Below are 24,816 nucleotides of genomic sequence, written 5' to 3' on the forward strand. Positions count from 1 at the left end.
ATTTTTATTTAATGTCTTAATGTTTTCTTACAGTAATTATAATACTGGGTTACTATACTAAATATACTGAATTATAATACTGACATCATAGTTAAATGAATTACTTCAATGAATAAGCTATAACTACATTCTTAATTTGCTTTGTTTAAGTGAATTGACTATTCTGCCCCTCTGTTAATAGGAATTGAAATTATAGGGGAAAATTTAAAGCTATTCTTTCCACAAACATCTTTATATTGGGACCATAGGATATTAATATCTCTAATGTACTGATACTTTTTCGTTTTCATTTTTCAAAATTTCTGGCTAAAAGATGTGTGGTTTTTAACTAAATATCCTGATTGATTAGGGAAATTAATTACAGTGTTAATTTCTCTCAGCTAGAGTTATATAATATGTATTAATATTTGATTCTATAAGGATTCCAGATTTAGAGTTTTTTATCTGTAACTATATCAGCTTCTAATTCTGGAAATCAATGGACAGAACCATAGACACATTTTTGCTGTTTCTCCTGTCTATTCAAATGTCCAAATTTTTTTCTAAGAAAACTGTTTAACTCAATTTGTTTGACTTATGTTATAGTAGCTTTAAATTCACAGGAGTCGAATACTGCACTATAGTATGCTTGAAGGCCTTGATCTTCATCAAAACCATTTAATATTATGCAACCAAAGGGCAGGCCGCATTTCGGCATTCTTTTTGAAGATCTGAGAAACAGCTGCATCTGCAATACCGCTATACAACATTTTCCTCAGGAATCTCATAGCCATATTCATTCATATTTCCAATTTGCAGTACTCAAAACACCTGGGTCCTGCTCTCAGCCATGATTCTGTGATTACACAGTGAATATTTTCAGTTATTTTGATTAAGTGAGTCACTGTGCTAGACTTCAGTAACTTGTGTACTTTATTCTGTGTGACATTTGCTGTGTCTTTGCTTGGATACCCATGGAAGTAAGACTACTGTGGTTAATAGTTTTAAAAACATATTCTGTGAGGTACAAGTAAGTTCTGGGGACAAAATGATAATGTATTGATCAAAGATAGCATTGGAACCTTAGGAAAACCAGTTAGATTAATCATCTCAAGCTCTGCCTAAACTAATCCTGACAAGTTCTTTTCAGTCCTAGAAAGCATTTTTATTTTTTTCAAAATAGTATTTTATTTTTTCCTATTACATGTAAAGATAGTTTTCAACATTCATTTTTTAAATTCAATAAGCATTTTTATTTTTAATTTTTTTATATAATTTTTTATAATTATAAATTTTTTTTGACAGTACATATGCATGAGTAATTTTTTTTATAACATTATCCCTTATATTCATTTTTCCAAAATTTCCCCTCCCTTCCTCTACTCCCTCCCCTAGATGACAGGCAATCCCATACATTTTATATGGGTTACAGTATAACCTAGATACAATATATGTGTGTAAATCCAATTTTCTTGTTGCACGTTAAGAATTGGATTCCGAAGGTATAAGTAACCTGGGTAGATAGACAGTAGTGCTAGCAATTTACATTCACTTCCCAGTGTTCCTTCTCTGGGTGTAGTTGTTTCTGTCCATCATTGATCAACTGGAAGTGAGTTGGATCTTCTTTATCAACATTCATTTTTATAAGATTTTGAGTTTCACATTTTTCTTTCTCCAATTTCCCCTTCCCAAGATGGCAAGTAATCTGCTATGGTTTATACATGGGTATATATTTCACATGACTATACATTAGTTGTGGAAGAACAAAAAACCAAGACAAAAAGTATAAGTAGTATGCTTTGATCTGGATTCAGATTCCATAGTTCTTTTTCTAAAGGTGAATGTCATTTTCCATTATAAGTCTTTGGAATTAACTGTTTTCTTTAAAAAAAAAAAAAAAAAAAAAAAGGAAAGAAAAGGGGAGGAAGAGACATACAGAGAGAGCTGTGGTGAAGAGGCCTACCTCTGGAATATTTCATTCTAGAAATGAAAGTGGAAAAAGGAAGAAAACTAAATTGAAGTAAAAACAAAACAAAACAGAAAACCACCACCTCTGGTCATTAATTTGTTGATATAATATTTAAGGATTTTTACTTGAGGTTGGATTAAATATAGAACAAAACTAGTCTCCTTTGGATTTCCTATACTATTGTGGACCTTTACAAACATGAAAGAATTTGGATACATGGATGTTATGTACAAATTTAGTTTTCTCATTTTATGCAATTTAGACAGACATTTCAGATGGATAGTGAGTGGAGCCGTGGGTTAAATAAGAAAAGATCATCAGATTTTGTCAGATCTGTGAGTTATACAGTGCTTTAAAACTGTTTGTTGCTATAAAAGCCCATCTCTTTAACAGTATCATGTGGCAGTAAATCAAATTTTAGAAGAACTATTATAGTAAAAAAAAAATTGATTTTCCTTTCCATGCAATCAGAAGTAGAACTCAAAGACAATATTGATTTGTGAATACTTCAGAAAGTTTGAGTAGTATTTTCCTTATTTAACACACAAAAATTTGGAGGTCAAAATAATTTTAAGAAACTGACAGGAGACTCAATTCAACTTCATCATCCTGATCTGCCATCAATGATGGCAGAAGAACACCAAATAGAAAGGAAAAAATTTATCAACATTTTTATAATGATTTTTTTGAATCACCAATGACAATTTGGACCTTAATACAATAGTTCCCAAAGTGCTAAATTAGAAGCATGAAAATATCAATTAAGGAGACGATTCTGGAAAAAGTAGATGAACCATACCAAATACACCCAGAGAATTTGTACTGGAAACAACACACTCTTGAAAGTATTAAAGTAGATTAGGATGAGGTAGATGAGGTTTAATAAATAGAGTTAAGGAGATTTGTATATGGACAACATAATGCAGTAGAAATGGTTTGAGTTCAGAAGACATGGAATGTAATCTTGCATTTCCTCTAATAAACTATATCTTGAGAAAATCACTTAAATTCTTTTTGACTCTTAAGACTAAAGGAAAATATATGTAAAACAACGTATAAATATAAACTATTATAGTTTAGAATTATATCCAACAGTAATTATTGTTGCTGCTGCTGCCACCGCCGATCTTTCATTTTAGTGCTGTCTGACTTTTCCTGACTCTGTTTGGAGTTTTATTGATAAAAGTACTGGATAAGTTTGCCACTTCCTTCTTCAGCTGATATAAAGATGAGGAAATTGAGGCAAACTAATTTAAGTGACTTACATGATAGCTAATGTCTGAGGCCAGATTTGAATTCAGGAAGACTAATCATCCCAATTCCAGGCTTAGTGTTCTATCCACTGAGCCAGCTAGCTGCCCATGTAAAAGCATCAATTATAATACATTACCCTTTACTTGTTGCTACTTCAGAGGCCGTATCATATTTAAATATGACCTTAAAATCATAGATGTAAATCAGAGGTCATCTTGTCCATCCCTTTAATTTTACAGATTACAAAACTGAGGTGACTTTCCCAGGATGAAACAAATTGTACCAGCAGTAGGATTTGAACCCAGGTTGAACCCAGAACCAGTGTTCTTCCCCTATTATCATTCTTCTAGAAAAGACTCAACACTTGTGATGAAAATGAAGGGGGACAGAATAGTATTCATTATATATTACTGTTTATCACAAGTTCTCTGATAAATCTTGATGAAGATAATTGTGGCAAATCTTGAAACAAACACAGTAATTCAACAGGACCAACTGATTCTTGTTGACAGAATTACATGGTGAATGATGAAAAACTTGGCATATGCGATTGGCTTTTGTCCACTAACCATCTGCTTTGGGATGTCTTTAGGCTCTAACCATTCCTTCAATATGACAGTTTGCTTGAGGCTGATGTATTGCAACAGTGACAGTTTATCAGTTTTCAGCCCACAAATTCCTCAAATCCAACCACAGTAATTTGCAGATTCATTATCAGCAAGAGTATCTGGGTGTATCCATGTTGTAAATAATCGGCACAGATTTTTACAGAAGAAATTTAAAAGAAATCTTTATCCTCTTGCATTGTTTTTGGGGGAGCCTCATAATTGATTGTACATAATTTAGTTTGTGCAGGATGAATATCAGTAGGTTGTAATAACTTAAGACTGTGAGAGGAAGTTTTTTTCTTTCTTTTATTTTTAACACTCATTCATTTAACTTTCCCAACTTTGTGTCATTTTCAAATTTGTTAACCACGCCATCAATGCCTTCGATTAAGTCACTGATAAAATGTTGAATAGTGACAAGAATGGATGCCATTAAAACAGGAGAGTTTAGATGGAATGACACTGACTCTTCTCTCAGCTCTTGAACTTCTTTTGATGTTTTTTTTAATAGCACAATTTGTCAAGCTAGCTATTCTTACAGATGTTGAACTTTGCATCTCTGAATTTGGGAGCAGAGAATCACTGTACCTCTTGGTAGCCTGATTAAAGGTTATTTATTTGACCTGATTAAGCTGTTTTAAAAAGTATTTCTTCATTCTGTAGTGGATCCTTTCAGCAACAGGTTTCTGCTTAAAATATTAGAAATTTCTCCTCTATTTTCTGATGCATGTAGTGAAAATTTCTTAATAAATTTGTTTTAGGCTATTATGAAATTTCAAATTTGGCTCTATTAACTAGCTTTCATAGAAGGATCTCATTATGAACTCCACATTAAGGTGATTCTTTTGTTGTTTGTTCATTTCTGTCATGTCTGACTCTTCATAACCCCATTTAAGATTTTCTTGACAAAGATATTAAAGTGGTTTGCCATTTTTTTCTCTAGCTCATTTTACAGATAAGGAAACTGAGGCAAGCAAGGTTAAGTGACTTATCCACAGTCATACAGCTAGTAGGTATCATATTTTATCTTAGGGAGGTGTCTCCCTGCTTGCAGATACAGAGCTCTATCTACTATATCACCTAGCTGTCCATTCATCTAAAAACTCTCTAAACTTGCATTAAGATACTCTTATGTGTGCAGCAGCACCCTCACCAGATTAATCCCATTTGTAAGTTGCAACAATGAGTGAGTTTGATCTTGAGAAGTAAATTTCAGTAATCTCAAATACAACAAATGTCTTAGCCTTGGATGAATCAGCATTGGTGTGGCTGTATCTTTAAAAAAATTTTCTTGCATATAATATATAATATATATATGTATATATGTGTGTGTGTGTGTGTGTTTTTTCTCCTTTCCCTTTTGCTTTTCTTCTTTCTTCAGGTATTTATAAAGCCTCACCAGATAGCTGTTTTGCTTTCTTGCTTTTCTTTTTCTTTGGGATCTTGTTTGTTGCTACCTTCGGTACAATATTATAAATCTCTACCCATAATTCTTCAGGTACTCTATAAACTAGATCTAATCCCTTATATCTATCCATAGCTTCTACTTCATATTCATAAAGGATGTTATTTAGGTCCTATATTGTCTGATGCTTTTCCCAACTTTCTTCAATTTAAGTCTGAATTTTGCAACAAGAACTCATGATCTGAGCCATGTTCACCTATAGGTCTTGTTTAACTGACTAGAGCTTCTCTAATTTTGGCTGCAAAGTATATAATCAACCTGATGTCAGTAATGACCATCTGATCACGTCCTTATGTAGAATCATCTTTTGGGCTGTTGAAAAAGAGTGTTTGCTATGATCAGTGATTTCTCTTAATAGAACTTTTTTAGTTGCTGCCCTGCTTTATTTTGTACTCCAAGACAAGACTTGGCTGTTATTCTAATATCTTTTGATTTCCTATTTTAGAATTGTAATCTTCTATGAGGAATGTAACATCTTTTGTTGCTGTTATGAAAATATTGAAGGTCTTCATAGAATTGAGCAACTTTGCCTTTTGGGCATCTGTAGTTGGAGCATAGATTTGCTTTGGATTGAAATAGATATAATTCTTTCGTTTTTGACATATCCAGTACTGGTTTTCTTACCCTTTTCTGATTGAGTGCTGCCACTTTTCTCCTTGGGGATCTTGCTCACAGTATATATACTGATTACCTGAATTAAATTTATTCATTCTTGCCTTTTTAAGTTAATTGATACTTAAGACATCAAAGATTATTAATTTTTTCATCTGTTTGACCACATCCAGTTTACCCTTGGTTTAGAGATCTTAGATTTTAGGCTTCTACAACAGTTGATCTTTATATCATCAGACTTTCTTTTCATCACCAGACACATCTGAAGCTGAACTTCATTTTGGCTTTAACCCAACCACTTCATTCTTTCTGGAGCTACCATCCATAGTTGTCCTTTGCTCTTTCCCAGTTATAGTTTGAACACCTTCTAACCTGAGGAGCTCATCTTCTATTTTATTTTTTATTCTTTTAATACTGTCCATGAGGTTTTCTTGGCAAAGATATTGGAATGGTCTGCCATTTCTTTCTTCAGTGGATCACCTTTGTCGAAATTCTCCACTATGACCTTTTCATCTTGGGTGACCTTGCTTAACATAGTTTATATTTTACTGAGCTGGGCAAACCCTTCTGTCACAAGATAGTAATACAAAAGACTGAGTTAAAGATAAATCATCTTTCTGAATATGTGGATGGAGTTTCTAAGAATTATTTACGGGGATAAAATCACATCCTTTTTTCCCCTCCCAAAATAACAGTAAGCAAAAACTTCATGCCTTAGTAACACAAAACAAAAAAGCTTATATGTCTTAGAAAGAATTCATTATTACTTTCTGTTGAATAGTGTCTAGCTCCTCCAATGGGATGGTTACTTTTTGTCTTGTTAAAAATGTTCTTTTCATTGTACAGGCATATCCCACGAAATGTCACCCTAATGAATTTTGTAATAATCAATCTTGTAATAATAATAACATGATTGAATTCCACCATAAAATACATTCTAGAGCCAGCATGTTGTCGTAGATAAATAGTTGCTCTTTTGTAAAACAACATGTCTTTCAGAATTTTTAGATGCTAAACAAAAGCAGGCCTTTTCTTTGATAGAATTTAAACCCTTGATTAAATGAGGTCTCTTATTTTCTAACAGCTATTTCTCTTTTAATCTTTTAGGAACTGGACAAAGAACTTCCACTGGTTTGCCCATATTTTGTTGAAAATCCCGAAAAAGCTGGAATGAAGAAAGGTGGTTTACGAGTCACATGGCTTGGACATGCAACAGTTTTGGTGGAAATGGATGACATAACATTTCTCACAGACCCTATTTTTAGTATGCGGGCTTCGCTATCACAGTTCGTTGGTCCAAAACGCTTTCGCAATCCACCATGCTCAGTACAGCAGCTACCCAAATTAGATGCAGTTATTATCAGTCATACCCACTATGACCACTTGGACTACAATACTGTACTTAGTTTAAATGAGCGTTTTGGCGGTGATCTGAGGTGGTTTGTGCCTATGGGTCTCTTAGAGTGGATGCAGAATTGTGGATGTGAGAATGTGATTGAACTGGACTGGTGGGAAGAAAACTGTATTCCTGAACATGATGATGTCACCTTTGTCTTTACACCTTCCCAACACTGGTGTAAAAGAACTCCAATAGATGACAATAAAGTTTTGTGGGGCAGCTGGTCTGTCTTGGGGCCCTGGAATAGATTTTTCTTTGCAGGAGACACTGGGTATTGTAGTGTTTTTGAAGAGATAGGAAAACGATTTGGACCTTTTGATCTTGCAGCTATTCCTATTGGAGCTTATGAACCAAGGTATGTAGACTTCTCAAAGTTCATTAGAAAAAGGACATATTTTATGTGAACTTATTTTAAAGAATATTATTTGAATACTATTTGCCAGTATTTGGTGGTATCACTTGTCGGTCATATACTGATCTAAGACCAGTAAACTCATCAGTAAAATTTGTGTGAAACATAATTAATCAGTGAAAACTGAAAAAATTTGAAATGATTAAGTTGGGTTAAAGTTACTTCTTGACACATATGTATGTGATTTAATAAACAATTGATATTTGGCTTAGATTTCAGGGACATTCAGTCACATCCCATTCTCTATTAAGATCCTACAAAAGAAAGAATTTAATTGACTTGTTTTACATTAAAGAGCCAAGATTCTAGAATAGGGCAGCCTTTCATTTCATTATTTATATAAACTGATCCCTATTCTTTCTTCCTCTTGTTGTTCGTTCATTTTTAATTTATCTTACTCTCTATAACCCTATATGGGGTTTTCTTGGCAAAGATACTAGAGTGGTTTGCCCTTTCCTTTTCCAGCTCATTTTACAGATGAGGAAACTGAGGCAAGCAGAGTTAAGTGAATTGTCGAGAGGTCACAGAGTAAGTGTCTGAGACTGGATTTGAACTCGGGAAAATGAGTTTTCCTGACTCCAGGCCTGGCTCTCTTATATATTTCACCACCTAGCATTCTGGATTACCTCTTTCTTCTAATAGGTTGCATAATGCTTCAGATTCATTTGATCTATTTCTTTCCCTGCTTCATTAATGATCACTTTCTCTTGTTATAGTCAATTTCTTCCAATTTCCTTATTTTAGACAAAGCGATTTTACCTTTTCATGTAATTTTTGTGATACCTGTTTCCATTTTCTATTTATATGGCTCCTAGACATATGGCATCCAGCCCTAATCTCTCTTAAGTTTGCATTCTGAACTGCTTATTGGACATTGGAACTGGATTTTCTGTAGACTTGCTTAAAATGTTTACAACATAACTTATTTCTATCCCCAAACCTGCCCCTCTTCCAAACGTTTTTGTTACTGTTGAGGGCACTAACCTACTTCCGTTATCTGGATCTGCAATCTTGATGTCACTCTTTTGCAGTAGGTCGCTAGCTCTTTCTGCTTCCGCAGAACTTCTCACATAGTAACACCGGCGCCATTCACCCAACCTCCTGGCTATTTCAGGACCTCATCCGTTTTCTTCTCAACTTTTAATAGCCATTCATTTGGTCTCCCTACTTCAGGCTTCTGCTCAGTTCAATTCTTCCTTCACTCACCTGCCAAAGTGGTTTTCCTAAAGTTCAGGTCGGATCACATTACTTCCTTATACAGTAATCTCCAGTGGCTTCCTATTACTTCTAGGATCAAATATAAATTCTTGGCCAGCTTTTAAAGCTCCTCACAACCTAACCTCATCTTACCTTGCTGTTATTGTGTTTGACTCTTCATGATCCCTTTTTGGGGTCTTTGTGAAGATACTGGAGTAGTTTCTTATTTCCTTTCTCTAGCTCATTTTACAGATGTAAAAACAGTGTTAAGTGACTTGCCCAGAGAAACACGGCTAATAAATGTCTGAAGCTGGAATTAAATCTTGATCTTCCTGACACCAGAGCCGGCATCTGTCCCCTGCTGCCCCCTCATCCTACCTTACCAGTTATGTTACCCCCCTCCTTGCAGTGTTCGGTACAGTCATGTCTGTCTTGTTGGTCCACACAGTCTGTCCTATCTCTGTGCCTCTGTCCAGATTAGCTCCTGTGCTTCCCTCCTTGCCTTCACCACAAGAATTCCTGCCTTCCCTCTTCAGCCCTAGAGTAAGAGATCTTTTCTGATCCTCCCCAGGAGCTAATGAATTCCCTTTAAAAACTTTCACCAGAGCGTAAGTTCCTTCAGGGCAGGGACCATTTCAGTTTTGTCTATATCCTCGCTGCTTAGAACAATGCTGGCACATAGTAACAAACGATCTTTATAAATGATTGTTGGTGGATTATGGTTAGCTGTTCAGAGTTAGATGTCAATTGTTTCCCTTTAATAAAATACAGGAAATGTGGTGGATAGCTGGAAATTTGGACCTGGGTTCAAGTCCTGCCTATCAAAAAACAGTACCTCTAAATTAAGATTTTTTTAAACTATAGAACCAAGATAGCTGAAAATATATAACAAGTCATTATTATCTCACTTTTGAGTCAGGATGTGTTCTTAAAGTATGAAAACATTTCTTACTTTGTAATTCTCTAAAGGTTTTGTATTTATTATTTATAAAAATCTTTAAATACTTTCCAAAAAGAGCAACTATAATAATTTGTAATATAAAACTACTTATCTGATGTGTATCTATATATTATCTTGTTTTAGTTACACATGTGTCATTTTCACTACTTGATTTTAAGATTATAAAAAGCAAGAATTATGTCTTAAACTTTGTAATTCTCAAGGGACTCAGCAAAATGCTTAGGTGCTTAATAATGCTTTTCAAATTATTGTTAAATTGAAATAAAAATAAAAGCGATCATTCCTTTCAGCACCTTTCTCCAATTTAAAAAAAAATAAGAAAGAAAAAGCAATTTCAAGCACACTTTAAAAAAATTGTTCCACAAAGTTGCCATGAAATCTGGAAAAAGTGACAGTCTTCTTTTGCTGATTGTTGGAAATAGTGACTCTTGTTGTTAAAAAGCCTAACATTCGTTTTATAGGAATATCAGATAACATTCCTCAGATTGTACAAATAAGTAAACATTGTTAGAATTTGTGTACATACAGGCACTAGCTTTATTCTGTCTTTCATAGTTTGTCTTCTTGCTCACAATGTCAGTTCACTGAGATTAATAACACAGGAAAAATAAAATACCAATTGTATTACAACCTCAGAATTAGTGCAAGTTGGGAGGGAGAAGAGAGAGAGGACAGAGGCTGATAATGCAAAAAGAAGGAAAAGTCTTTGAAAAAATATTGCATGCTTTCCATAGCCTTTCTGGTAATATTGATTAAAAAAAAAAACACTTAGCATAGTGTTTGCCACACTATAATGACTAAACAAATGATTATTTCCTCTCTTTGTACCATTAAAAATATTCCCCCCCCCCTAAAATAAAGTTTGTATTTGCCAGTTTACTATTTGAGAAAGTACTGTGCATGCTAAAATATTTTAATCTCCTCTGAAAGGAAATGGAATTCCTGACTCTCAGCAACTATGTCTGTTAAAAATGGTGTAAATTCTTAATCCATTTATTGTTTTTCAAAAGCTTAACAATGGATATAGAATTGACTTTGGACTTCCTATTCTGTATCCATTGTTAAGCTTCACTGAATCATGTCAAGGGTAGTAGAACACAGCATACCTAGTTTTGAATGCTTGTGGGACTCTTTCAGAGGAAATCCAGAGTACTAAAAAGTCTTTTTGGTGATGCAATTGCATAGGAATAAATGATCCAGTTAAAGAAAGAAGAGAAAGATTTTATTTTGCAGAAGGTTGATTAAGGAAACTGTATCTATCAGCATTTATCTTTTTGTACAAATTCAAATTATAAAAAATAAAAGTGGAATAGGATGTAGTTTACATTGATGAGGATAAAAAACTTGATAATTTTTATTTTATTTTATTAGATGGTTTATGAAACACCAGCATGTTGACCCTGAAGAAGCGGTAAGGATTCACATCGATGTTCAAGCAAAGAAATCTGTAGCAATTCATTGGGGAACCTTTGCTTTAGCAAATGAGGTAAGTTTGAATCTGTCGTTATAATAATTGCATATTTAATCCTTGATTTCTGTGTCTTGAATCCGGTATGTTAGAACTTGGTAGGAACGCTTGCTGTGGAATGTTCTCATTAAGAGGACTTTTTGGCATCCAAAATTTATTTATTCATTCATTAATCTAGCATTAACAGGGAGAATTATTTGTACCTGAAATAGAGCTTCTCATAGCATTCAGCATTTTCAGATTATCTTGGCAATTAAGGAAACCTTTTAAGTAAAGTTGTACTAAAAATCAGAAATTTAGGCATCTGTTCCACTTTTTTTCTTTTGATAAATTAGTGTTTTTTGAAATATCAGCCCTTCTGTTTTCAATTTTTACTAAATTGTCATATTTGGGTCTTTGTGGAAATCTTCCAGTAGAAGTTGGATGACTCCTTGTTAGAGATGTTGCAGATGTGCTTGTTGGTCAGGTTTAGCTGAGATAAGATAACCTTCAACGTCTCTTCTAATTGTAAGATTCTTCACTTACATCTTGAATCAAAGTTCATATTTTCCCATTAATCTTCCCTTAATTTTGTAGAGGTTTTTTAAATGTATTTTAAATTTTTACAGAAAAGAACAATTAGCAACTTATGTGGAGTAGATGAAATCATTTTGTTAGTATTCATTTCTTAAGGCTAATATATTTTAAGATTCAATGTCTATAGGGGCATGTAGATGATATAGTAGAATTAAAGTACAGCTCTGGAGTCAGGAGGACCTGAGTTCAAATGTGACCTCAGATACTTGACACTTACTAGCTCTGTGACCCTGGCAAGTCGATTTACCCTGATTGCCTCACCCTTACTTCCCCACCAAAAAAGGATTCAGTGTACAAATCTTTATCTAGCCTCTCACCCAAAGTAAGATTTTCTTTTAGATTTTCTCACTTTTTTATTTTCATTTAGGCCTTAAAAAATGCCAAAAGGAAGATTTTTAAAAAATTATAGTTTCTTTGCATATTTATGTGCAAATAAAGTTTTCAACATTCATCATTTCAAAACCTTGAGTTTCAAATTTTTCTCCTTTCCTCTTCTTTCCCCCCTCCCTTAGTAATCCATTATAGGTTAAACATATGCAATTCTTCTAAACATATTTCTGTATTTATCATGCGCGAGAAAAATCAGATCAGAAGGGGAAAAAACGAGAGGAAAAAAAACTCCACAAGCAAATAAACAACAATAACAAAGTTAAAAATACTAGGTTATGATCTTTCAGTCACCATAGTCCTTTCTCTGTGGATGGCTCTTTCCATCACAAGTCTATTGGAATTGCCTTGAATAGAGAGCCAAGTTCATCACATTGATCATCACATAATCTTGTTGTGGTGTACAATGTTCTCTGGGATCTATTCCACTCAGCATCAGTTCATGTAAGTCTCTCCAGGCTTTTCTGAAATCAGCCTGCTGGTCATTTCTTATAGAACAGAAATATTCCATTATATTCATATACCATAACTTATTCAGCCATTCCCCTCCTGATGGACATCCATCCATTCATTTACCAGTTCCTTCCCACTACAAAAAAGGCTGCTACAAACATTTTTGCATGTCTGTAAAAGGGAGATTTTTTTTTTGTTATGTATAGTATATGCTTTTTTGCCTATTAAAATAAGTAAAATAATACATTCATTGAAATGTAAAATCTTGGAGATTGAAAGAAGTCTTGGCAAAAAGGCTGTCTACTAATAGTTGACATTTATGTAGCATTGTGAAGTTTATGAAGTTCTTTCCTGGCAACAAGAGTGTAAGGTAGGTAGTGCAAGTATAATTATTCCCATATTAGGGATGAGGAATTTGAGGATCAGAGGATAAATGTTTTTTTAAAGTTATACAAATGTAAAGTTAGAACTAGGGTTTGTGCTTCCAACACTGAGTCCCAGTGTACTGAATTTTACTTTAAATCGGAATGCCTCACAATATTATTTTGTTCCATTGTTGAGTAGCTGTAACTGTTAGGAAATTTGTTTTGATGTAGAGCTGAAATCGGCTTCTCTAACTTTTGTCCATTAACCCTATAATTGTAGAATCTTAGAATTGGAAAGGTCAGGCATTGGAGACCATCTTATTAAACACAGGCATGAACAGCAAGCAGCTCTACCACTTTCAACATGGAACTCACTACTTTACAATACAGAACAATCTACTTTTGGACAGCTCAGATTTTAAGGAAGTTGAAGTTGAAGTTCAGATTAAAAACTGAAAGCTCACTTAGTCACTTCTTCTATTCTTGTTGTTTGTCCTTTGTTCTCCAAGAGGACCATGACATCAGGAAGGAGATGTTATGACTTACAAGTGAATTGAATTTAAGTGAAGGACTATGCAAAGTCACCTGTCTTACTCCTCTGGAGCCATCTGGGTCCAGTGGCAAGATATAGATCAGGATGACTAGAAATGGACCAGGAAATCGTTTCCTCTACTCATTACCCCTCTGGGGGTAAGGGGAAACAAGCTTAATCAATTTTTAATTTAACCTTTCAAATATTTGAAGGGGGAAAAACTCCAACTACCATATCCTCTCCCAAGTCTTCCTATTCATGGTAAATGTTCCCAGTTCCTTCAGCTGGCATGGTTTTTTGGACCTGTCACCATATTTTAAAAAATAATAATGGAAACACTCTAGATTCTCAGGGTTTTTTCTTAAATGTAGTATTTGTCAATTGTGAGGAATCATATCTCTATCCTTTTAAGTAGAGTGATGGACGGACTACAGATTTCATATTTATTATTAGACTTGGTTATTGTGTCTTAGTTTTGCTTGGCTCTTTTACTTATTATATAGGAGGGCTTATTGAGTGGTAGTGAGATACATCCCTAAATGAGAGTGATGTAGAGACAAGACACATCAATGAAAAAAAATTGAGTGTTGATGGGAATTGAACACAATACTGGTTGGGGTATTAGACCTGGAATCCAGAAAACTTTCAAATCTTATCTCAGATACCTGTTATGTGATCCTGGGTAAGTCATTTAATTTCTGCCTTAATTTCCTCCACTATAAAATGAGGATCCTAATGGTACCTAGCATCTAAGGTTGTTGTGCTGTGTAAAGAACCCTATGGCCTGTAGTTATAGGGGTGATATTAGTCTTACCCCTCCCCCCAACAGATTCAGGACTTAAAAGTTAAGGATCTGTCTTGAATTGTATTTGTTTAATTATAAATACATTTAATATATTCTTTGTCTCTGACTTGTATGCAAGAAAATGATGAAGTACTTTGTTAAATATTGCTGAAATAAAAATATTCTATTTATAGTTATCTGTTCCACAAATCCAATAATCCCAATTGGTTAACAATTTCAATATTTCTTGTTGGGCAAATGCTGGGTTTCAGTAATTGCTGATTCCTTTAAGTGTCCACAGATGATTAATTAAATAATCCTTTCTAGATTTTACTGGGGATCCATATCTGGTTCCCTTATCCATTTTCTGAAATCTTGTTCCTTTTGAAAATCAAGATATTTGTCTGTCTCTAGAATCCTGGTATCTTTTCCCATTTTCAATTTTTAAAAAATATTTCTACAACTACACTTCAAAATTTCCTTGATTACTTTGTCATAATGTTTCTGAATTTAAAATCAAGAACAAGACAAGAGTTTTGTGGATTCATGACAAAATTTATGTTCTGCAATCTCTATTCAATTCTCATGGCTGCATAGCTATTCTTTTATTCTTTCCAGCTTGACTCTTTATTGTCCTTTTTATTGTAGCAACTCCAAACCCTCTCTTCTCTAAAACTATTATATCACCTCTTCACTTTTCCTCTCAACAATCTAGAAGACTGTTTCAAGCTCCTGTTTTAATTGTATTTCAGAAACTCATCAGTTTTCATTCTCTCAATTCAGCAAGAATTAATTAAATCCTTATTATGCACACAATTTTATATAAGGAACAGAGACAAGAAAATCTCTGCCCTTTGGAATCTTACATTCTATTGAAGGGAAATAAAATGCACACAAATAAGAAAACTTAAAATATGCAAAATAAATTGGAAAATCCTTATGTAGGAAGTGACTTGAAGAAAACAGATTCTAAGGAATCAAAATGGAAGGAAATAATTCTTTTTTTTTTTTTTCATAAAATCAACTCTCATTTTTATTAATTATTTCAATAATTTTCTTACTTTCAATTTTATTACTCTCTCCTTTGATTTTTCAGAATTTCTAATTTAAAATGAAAAACAAATACATTTACTGCAATAAAAAAAAATTTGGACTGTTTTCCTCTTTTCCCAATAAGCTAAGTTTTCTTTTAATCTTTTCTGAAAACTTCCCAAGTTTTGATCACTACACTGTCTGGTTCCTTTTTGGAGGGAATTATTACTTAAGGAATGACTAAAACTTAAAAAACAAAAACAACAACAACAACAAAAACTAACTACTGGTGATGATCCTCAATTTTTAATCTTTTTTTTTTTTTTTAATTCATTTTTCCAAATTATCCCCTCCCTCCCTCCACTCCCTCCCCCCGATGGCAGGTAATCCCATACATTTTACATGTGTTACAATATAACCTAGATACAACATATGTGTGTAAATACCATTTTCTTGTTGCACATTAATTATTAGCTTCCGAAGGTATAAGTAACCTGGGTAGATAGACAGTAGTGCTAACAATTTACATTCGCCTCCCAGTGTTCCTTCTCTGGGTGTAGTTGTTTCTGTCCGTCATTGATCAACTGGAAGTGAGTTGGATCTTCTTTATGTTGAAGATTTCCACTTCCATCAGAATACATCCTCGTACAGTATCATTGTTGAAGTGTACAGTGATCTTCTGGTTCTGCTCATTTCACTCAGCATCAGTTGATGTAAGTCTCTCCAAGCCTCTCTGTATTCCTCCTGCTGGTCATTTCTTACAGAGCAATAATATTCCATAACCTTCATATACCACAATTTACCCAACCATTCTCCAATTGATGGACATCCATTCAACTTTCAGTTTCTAGCTACAACAAAAAGAGCTGCCACAAACATTTTGGCACATACAGGTCCCTTTCCGCTCTTTAGTATTTCTTTGGGATATAATCCCAATAACAGCAATGCTGGGTCAAAGGGTATGCACAGTTTGACAACTTTTTGGGCATAGTTCCAGATTGCTCTCCAGAATGGCTGGATTCTTTCACATCTCCACCAGCAATGTATTAGTGTCCCAGTTTTCCCACATCCCCTCCAACATTCATCATTATTTGTTCCTGTCATCAGCCAATCTGACAGGTGTGTAGTGGTATCTCAGAGTTGTCTTAATTTGCATTTCTCTGATCAGTAGTGATTTGGAACACTCTTTCATGTGAGTGGATATAGTTTCAATTTCATCATCTGAGAATTGTCTGTTCATATCCTTTGACCATTTATCAATTGGAGAATGGTTTGGTTTGAAGGAAATAATTCTAGACATCAAAGAGGGAAGAGATAGAATATTGTATACAGGAAATCACAAGTATGACCAAAATGTAAGAATGAATGATGTAAAATATGATTGGGATTAGATACAGTTAGTAAAGGGTTTTAAATACTAGAGGATTTTGGATTTATAATAAAAGGAATAGTTAAAAATTCTGTTCCCCTACTGTTTTAAATCAATGTGTCATCTTCTTAGATTTGAAAATCTATTGAGTTTGTCCTGCCAAAAATCTTGGCAATTAAAGAACAAGCAACAAAGTGGGGATAGAAGGACTTTGTGGGATAGGGACACAGAAGAACTATTTTTAACTAAACAGCTTTAAATCCATCAGCCAAAGACCCTACTACAAAATCCCTATTCCCTTTTTATCATCTCTTGAATAAAGTACAGATTATCACGCCTGGCTTTTACAGTTCATATTCTTTCTCCTACTTTCCTTTTTAGGATGATTCATTTGCCTTAGTCTAGCTGGTTCTCCCTTGTCACTAAGGCTTTCCTTCCTCCATTTTGCCTTATAGAATACCTACTTTTTCTCTAAAGCACACCTCAAAAGCCTCTTTTTATAGGTCTTTTGTGACTTTATTGATATAAAAGTCTTTGCAGATGTTTTCTGTCATGCTTGCTGTATCTTGTCCTTTCTGTTTCATTCTTAAAAACCTTTGGGGTCACTTTACTTAGGTCTCTTACCAAGTTTTCTTTGTATTGTTTTAAAAAAATAACTTCGTGATCTAATTCAGTTCCAATGATGGACAGAATCAGCTACACCCAGAGGAAGGAACACTGGAAATTGAGTGTAAACTGTTTGCACTATTGTCTTTCTACCCAGGTTACTTTTACCTTCGGAATCCAATTCTTACTGTGCAACAAGAAATTCAGTTTTACACACATATATTGTATCTAGGATATACTGTAACACATTTAATATGTATAAGAATGCCTGTCATCTAGGGGAGGGGATAGAGGGAGGGAGGGGAAAATTCAGAAAAAAAGTGAGTACAAGGGATAATATAAAAAAAATTATCCATGCATATGTAGTGTCAAAAAATTATAATTATAAAATTAATAAAAATAAAAAATAAAAATAAATAAAACCAAATATCTTCGTATTTATACTTCTGTACATGTTGAATTCTCCCTTCTCCCTTGTTTTCTTGGTAAAATGCAAATTCTTTGAGGGCAGGGGCTTTTTGTTTTTGTCTTGGTATACCAAGTGATTAGCACATATAGTAAATACTAAATCAATTGAACCGAATTTAAAATGCCTATTTTTTCCCCTTTGGCATTGATTATAGCACAGTCTACCTTATTTCAGTTTAGTCTTCAGTTGTATCCTACTCTTCTTGAACCCATTTGGGCTTTTCTTGGCAGAGAGATGTTTTGCCATTTCCTTTTCTATTTCATGTTTCCAGATGAGGAAACTGAGGCAGAGTTAAGTGACTTGCTCAGGGTCATACAGCTAAGAAGTATCTGAACTCTATCCACTGTGCTGTATAACTGCCCCAAGCATTGCCTTAAGCACTGGTCTAAATTTTCTTCTACTTCTAATCAATAAAGAGGTCATTTTGGTTCTTTTACCTTCCCATCATTAATCTTACATATTTTTATTTATATTTTGTAGTTATACTTGGCTACATACCCCCCTGTCTTTTGCACATTTAAAAATAATCTGAACTTAGAGTTCCCTTCCTAGATGCATTAATCTTTTAATTGCTGTCCTCCCCTTTCCCTTTGCTTTCTACAGCTTTCTTTATGATGATAGTGTCAGAATTCCATTTTAATTTCCTATTTCTTTTGAGTTGATAATCTTCAGAGTTAATCAAGTCTTGAAAACATGTTAGGTTGAACTTTTTGTATGCACATTTCAAATAATAATTTTGATAGCTTTTTTTCTTATACTTATTTTATTTGATCATGTCTGTTTTTTTTTTCCCTTTTTTTGCCAGTATTATCTGGATCCTCCACTGAAACTGAATGAATCTTTAGCGAGGTATGGAATTAGCAAGGAAGATTTCTTCACTTTGAAGCATGGAGAATCAAAACAAATAAATGCTGAAGATGAAAATCTTGAATAAATGTGGATGATAAAGACTGGAAATAAATATGAATATCAGAGGGCTTAAAAAAAAAACCTTGCAGGATTTGAAATAGTAAAACAAATTTTAAAATCAAAAGAGTGATTTTCCTTTAAATCGCATTTACTTTATATTTGTGTTTTACTCCAAGTTTGCATTTTATTTTATATATAGTAATTTGCACAGGCTAGCTAACTTATACATTGAAATATTAGAAGGATAAATTAGATAGGGTAATGTATGAAATTTAAATGTTTTCTGTCTAGAGTGAGAACAATGCAGTGGAAGCTTTTTTTTTTTTTTTTTTTTTTTTTTTAATAAACTAAAGAGAAGTCATTCTTAAGTTGGGTTCCATTTCTAGAAGTTGTAAAAAAGTTCATTCCTGGCTTCAGGAATATATTTTTAAGTGCCCAGATAGTTAATATAACTCCTCCAACCCCAGCAGTATTTGTTATTAAAGTCAACAGATATCTCCAGCTATGCTTTGCTTTTTTTTTTTTTTTTTTTTTTTTTTTTTTTTTTTTAATAAGCATAAGTTTATGGGGATTTGAGCTTTGCTCCACTTTTTGAAAGGTTTTAATTTTTTTTTTTAATTCAAATTCCATTTTAATTGGAAGAAGATACAGAATAAGGGAAAGAGAAAAATGAGAAGGCATTATCTAGGAGAACTTTATTTCTAAAAATCAGATCGTTAAAATTAAGCATAAATATATATGACCAGCTATATGGAAATTGATGTTTTTACAGACTTTACATTTAGGTCTTGGTAACATGTATTAATAGACTATGGTTTCATTTAAATTTGATCCTGTCCATTCAACAGTTTCTTAAAAAAAAAATTCCTTAATATCCTTGGCAAAATTCTCCTTTTCACTAGTTTTTGTGGCATAATCCTAACAATATCAATAAGATTACATTTAAAAAATTAATTTAATTATTACCTTGTGTTAATCAAATGAAATTTGATTTTTCATTATAAGCAAAATTCTATATTATATATATTTCACTATCCTGTGCTGCAGTTTTATCTATATAAGTTTTCTGCATGTCACATTACTAGAATTACATATTTTTATGCCAAATGTTTGATAATTTGCATGTATGTATAGAAGCACTGAATGACTAAATTCTGGCACTGTCTGGCCATAACATTGATTTTTTTATTTTTCTTTTTAAAGTAACTTCAAATAAGCCACACCTTCCTGTGCCTCAGTTTCCCTATCTATAATATGTAGATAAAACTTATTACCTGTTTTGCAGGCATATTGAGAGGAATAATTTTTAACTGATATTAAAAGTATTTGGAAAACAAAAGTAAAAATTATTATTTCAGGTGTTTGGATGTCTAAGCAATAGGCCCATTAAAACAGACCAATACCTCTAAAAATATACCTTGCTACATCAGGAAATGAAAAATTGAGGATGACAACTCATCTATATTGCATATTTGGAAAATAACAATGTCTATGTAATTGTTGGTTATGCTTTAGTTTAAAAAAACAAAAACAAAATAAAACCAAAAACTTGCTCACAAAGATGTAAACAAATTGAAAAAAGTTTTGTGTAATATTTTGACACAATAGCACAAAATTATCATCATATGGTAAATCAATTTTACAAGTGTACAAGTATGAATATCTTTAGTACAAAGTAAATTGTATAGGAAAATGGGAACTAGAACATGGTAATCTTACAACAGTAGTGTTGACCCCATCTGCAAACTCCAAGAATGATAGACCCCTAATACAAACCAATTATCTTGTTGGACACTTTCCTGGCTAAACTAAAAATTTGAAAATTACAAATGAAGTCTGTCTAGCATTTAAATTTAGATTTTGCTTGAATATTTTTATTCAATGAGTTGCCTTAACATTGTTTTTATATTTATAGTAGCACTTTTAATAAACTCTCCAAGCACTTTAGAACCTTCTTATTTACTCCTTTAGTAACTCATTTTTATTCAGACTTTCTTATGAAATTTTGGTTACTGTTTTAATTTTTTTCACTTTTAAGACTTACTGGATAATATTTTTCATAATCATAATCCTGACTATATAATTTAATTTTATTAAACTTCCTAAGGAATTATCAACTTTATCTCTAACTCTTTAACATTTCTATTGTAATATTTGTCTTTTTCCATCCAACTTTAGGGAAAGCTTGCATATAGTGTTCAATGATGAAAGTTTTCAAATTTGGACAAGTGTAAAGGGTGAATGACAATAAATCAGATATTTCCCTTTTATTTGGAATAAAGGGACATACACTTTTTGGGTTCAGTCTAATATCTACCTTCAGACTTACCTATCCTAAAGTGAAGTCATAAGATTCTGTATTGGTTTGGTAGAATGTTTGCTAATATTTTTTATTTTCATTTCCTCCCCCAAAGTAAAATCTCCCTTTCTCCTCGGGTATTATCTCATTTTCCTCAATATTGTTGGTTGTAATAATTAAGGGGAAATCCTAATTTAAAAATCACAGTATTATTCAAGATATGCCACGTATGCCATGTATTAAACATAGCCAAATAAACTTATCTTGCTGTATTACCATGCCATGTAGTACATCCTTGGAGAGTAAACTCTGCTCCCTGTTTCCTATTTGTATATTTGGACAATGGCCCAATATGAAGAAAATACCCAGAATTGAAACAATCAGTAGTTTTAATGAATGGGTTTGGCTGAGATAGGGAGGGAATGAATTAAATGGACTCATGCAAACTGTTGGTAAAGCACATTAAAACCAAATGCCAGTTAAACTGAGCGCACATATTGCTTCTATGTTTTCCTTAATTATGGAACATTAAAGAAAGTAGTTTTAAGATATTGTATAGAAATGTGCCTTTAAAAACAAGAGATGTAATACATGTAATTGCATTACTATGTAAAAAAACTAACTGCTGGCCAGAATGTGTACATTACTATTCTCTCCCATCAGGAAGTCTATTTTTTACCTTACATAATACTTTTCTATTGTAAATATAGTTATTTTTAAAGTTTTGATTTGTGTCAACTTGCCTGAATAATTCACATTTTTCTCTAATCATGGATTCTTGATTCTCTAGATGAAGCACTTTTATAGCTATGTAATTTAAAAATAAATTTGAAGGTTTCTTTGGGCATAGTAAGCACAAGAGGAAATAAAAACATATTGGTTTCTGATTTGCTAAGCATAATTTTGGATTATGACTATTAATACTATAAATCCAGCTAAATAGATCTGTATCTGTTATTACAATAGCTTGTGAAAATAAACTTCTCAGTACAAATGTGGTTTAAATTTTTTTAATATACTTTAACTTCCTATTGGTACCAAAAATGGGATATGAATGTAAATTTTGCCAGTGCAGAGATGGTCACTTCTTTATATTTGAATCACCAGTGCCTGCATGGAAGAAGTGCTTAATAAATGCTTGATTAAAGGCATTAAAATACTTAAGAGAAATGTGTATATATTTTAAAATGTAGCATTAAAAATATTCTTTTAACTTTAGAGTGTAGGCAGCATTCTAGCTGGAAACACCACTTTTATAAGTAAGGTTTTTTTGGTTTTATAAGTTTGTTTTTCTTTCTTTCTTTTTTTTTTTCCAAAATAGATGGCTTTCAACATTCATTCCTGAAAAACCTTGTGTTCCAAATTTTTCTCCAGGATGGTTAAACATGTGCAATTCTTTTAAACATATTTCCATATTTAGCATATTGAGCAAGAATCCAATCAAAAGGGGAAAAAATAAGAAAAAAACAAGCAAACAACAAAGGTGAAAATACGTTGTGATCCACATTCAGTCCCCATATTCCTCTGGGTGCAGGTGTTCTCTCCATCCCGAGTCTATTGGAATTGCCCTGAATTACTTCCTTATTGAAGAGAGACAAATCCAAATGCATCGCAGTTGCTGCATACAATGTTCTCTTGGTTGTATTCATTTCTAAGTAAATTTTTCTTAATATAAGCATCTCTAGAATACTTTCGTAACAGGAAGTATTGTGGGTGGTTTTCAGTTTGAACAAGGCTTCAGTATTCAGTAACCGCATCTATTTGGATGATGTTCAGTGATGGAGACTGGAATCCATTCATTTATGCCCATCCTTGCTGCTCTCCTCCCTGACTTCCCTTAAATCCACCAGAAGTTCCATCCAGGGCAGGATTTTTTTTACTTTTTTTTTTTTTCTTCATTTTTCATTTTCTCCTTACATTACCCGATATCCACTAGCCCATCTTTTTCCATCACACATTTTTCTGCTATCTTTTCTCTCAAGCTCATTTTTGGGTTGAAGCTCTTCTTGCCAATCTGTGATAATCGTTTAAGCTTTTTTGGTGGCGGTTTTGTTTCATGACTCCCAGCTATAGAAACACCATTGCTACTGTACTGGCACTGAAAAGATGGCCTAATTCTAGGAATTTAGGACCAGTCAAGGAGCTTTGCTTTTTCCTTCATTTTAATCTTGGCTAACTGGTCCTGGTATACTGAGTCAGAGATCTTCTCTCTACCCATGGGCAAGCTCTACTGGTTATTCATGCATGTTGGAAAACCACATTAGAACTAAATGCCAGGGGCAGCTAGGTGGCACAGTGGATAGAGCACCAGCCCTATAATCAGGAGGACCCGAATTCAAATCTGGTCTGGGACACAATACGTCCTAGCTGTGTGACCCTGGGCAAGTCACTTAACCCCAATTGCCTCAGGGGGAAAAAAAGGCCAGTTAAACTAAGTGTACATATTGCTTGTATGTTTTCATTAATTATGGAATATTCAAGAAAGTAGTTTCAAGATACTTGAATGTACCTTTTAAAAATAACACTATGTACAAAACTTATTCATGAAACAGTTATCAGTGCAAGTTAAATGGGGATACTTGTTAGACTTCACTACTTAAATGTTATGCTTTAGTTCTATGCTGGCTGTCCTGAAAGGGGAAAGATTTTTCAGATATCAATTTAGTTGGAAAGTCAAGACTTTGACTTTTGGACTTAATTATATACATTCAATAAGTATAGTGTACTTTGCATGCATGAAGTACTGTGAAGGGATTGTGCTAAATATGAACTAGTAACTTCATAGGGCTTTAATAATCATCACTGGAGTCTTAGCATTAGTAGAAAGCATCCAGAAGAGTGATAGTCCCATTGTATTCAATATGTGGAGTGTCCAGTTTTGAAAAGATCTTTAATCAGCAGGAAAGTGTATTGAGGAAGGGAACTACTATGATGTAGGGATACAAAACTACACTGCATGAAATCTATTGGCAGAAAGGGGATTTTAGTTGGTGAATATCTGAGATAAGAGAGGCAATATGATAGCATTCTTAAAATAAACGAGGACTGTCCTATGCAAGTCATTATGATTAGTTTTATTTGGTCATGGAAGGAAGAACTAGGGTCAATGGACTGCCAAGTCAGAGAGTCATATTTTGGCTCAATAAAAGGAAAAACTTCCTACCAAATAGAGAAAAAAAAAAAAAAAAGGAATAGACTGAAATAATTTAATAATGATGATAGAAACTAGAAAACTAGTTCAAAGAGAAGATAAAAGCACTGGGGGTGAGCATAAATGTATTTTTGGCTAGATTTGGGATTTCATTAGTAAAGGGAATTCCTGGTAAGAAAACTCCCTTTTCCAGTTCAGATCAGCCCCTGCTGTGTAACTCAGTCTTTGAGAATTGCCAGAGGTATGAGATAAACTTGGACTTAGAATGAGCCTGCAGATTGAGATAGTTTGCCAGATTACAATTGGACTGGTGCATATTGGTGATTATTACCATGTCATGAGAATTCCCAGAGATATGCACAGGCTTCTACTAGAATAGATGTGCCAAAATTTACTTAGGGCTTTTCACATTTAAAGCCTTCCATGGGCTTTCTCCAATGTCTTAGGGAAGCTTCCTCCAATGATCTGTTGCTCTTCTTTTTAAAATAGTTGATTCATAATTGTTGTCATTCAGTTGTTAAGTCATGTCCAGTTGTTTGTGATCCCCATAGGACATACTG

At 33.4% G+C, this 24,816-nt stretch overlaps 1 protein-coding gene across 8 annotated transcripts in view; it reads left to right on the forward strand.

The window, feature by feature from the left end:
• The window catches only part of NAPEPLD (N-acyl phosphatidylethanolamine phospholipase D), a 73,072-nt gene extending 54,142 nt beyond the window's left edge, over positions 1 to 18,930 (forward strand). For all 8 annotated transcript variants that reach the window (XM_074268438.1, XM_074268439.1, XM_074268441.1 and 5 more), the window contains 3 exons: positions 6,995 to 7,641; positions 11,228 to 11,342; positions 18,703 to 18,930. In XM_074268438.1, the coding sequence (XP_074124539.1) occupies positions 6,995 to 7,641; positions 11,228 to 11,342; positions 18,703 to 18,831 (891 nt within the window). In that variant the 3' untranslated portion in view covers positions 18,832 to 18,930. The remainder of the gene's footprint in view (positions 1 to 6,994; positions 7,642 to 11,227; positions 11,343 to 18,702) is intronic.
• The last annotated feature ends 5,886 nt before the right edge of the window (positions 18,931 to 24,816 follow it).

Source organism: Sminthopsis crassicaudata, chromosome 5 (assembly GCF_048593235.1).
Source record: "Sminthopsis crassicaudata isolate SCR6 chromosome 5, ASM4859323v1, whole genome shotgun sequence".
Taxonomy (NCBI): domain Eukaryota; kingdom Metazoa; phylum Chordata; class Mammalia; order Dasyuromorphia; family Dasyuridae; genus Sminthopsis; species Sminthopsis crassicaudata.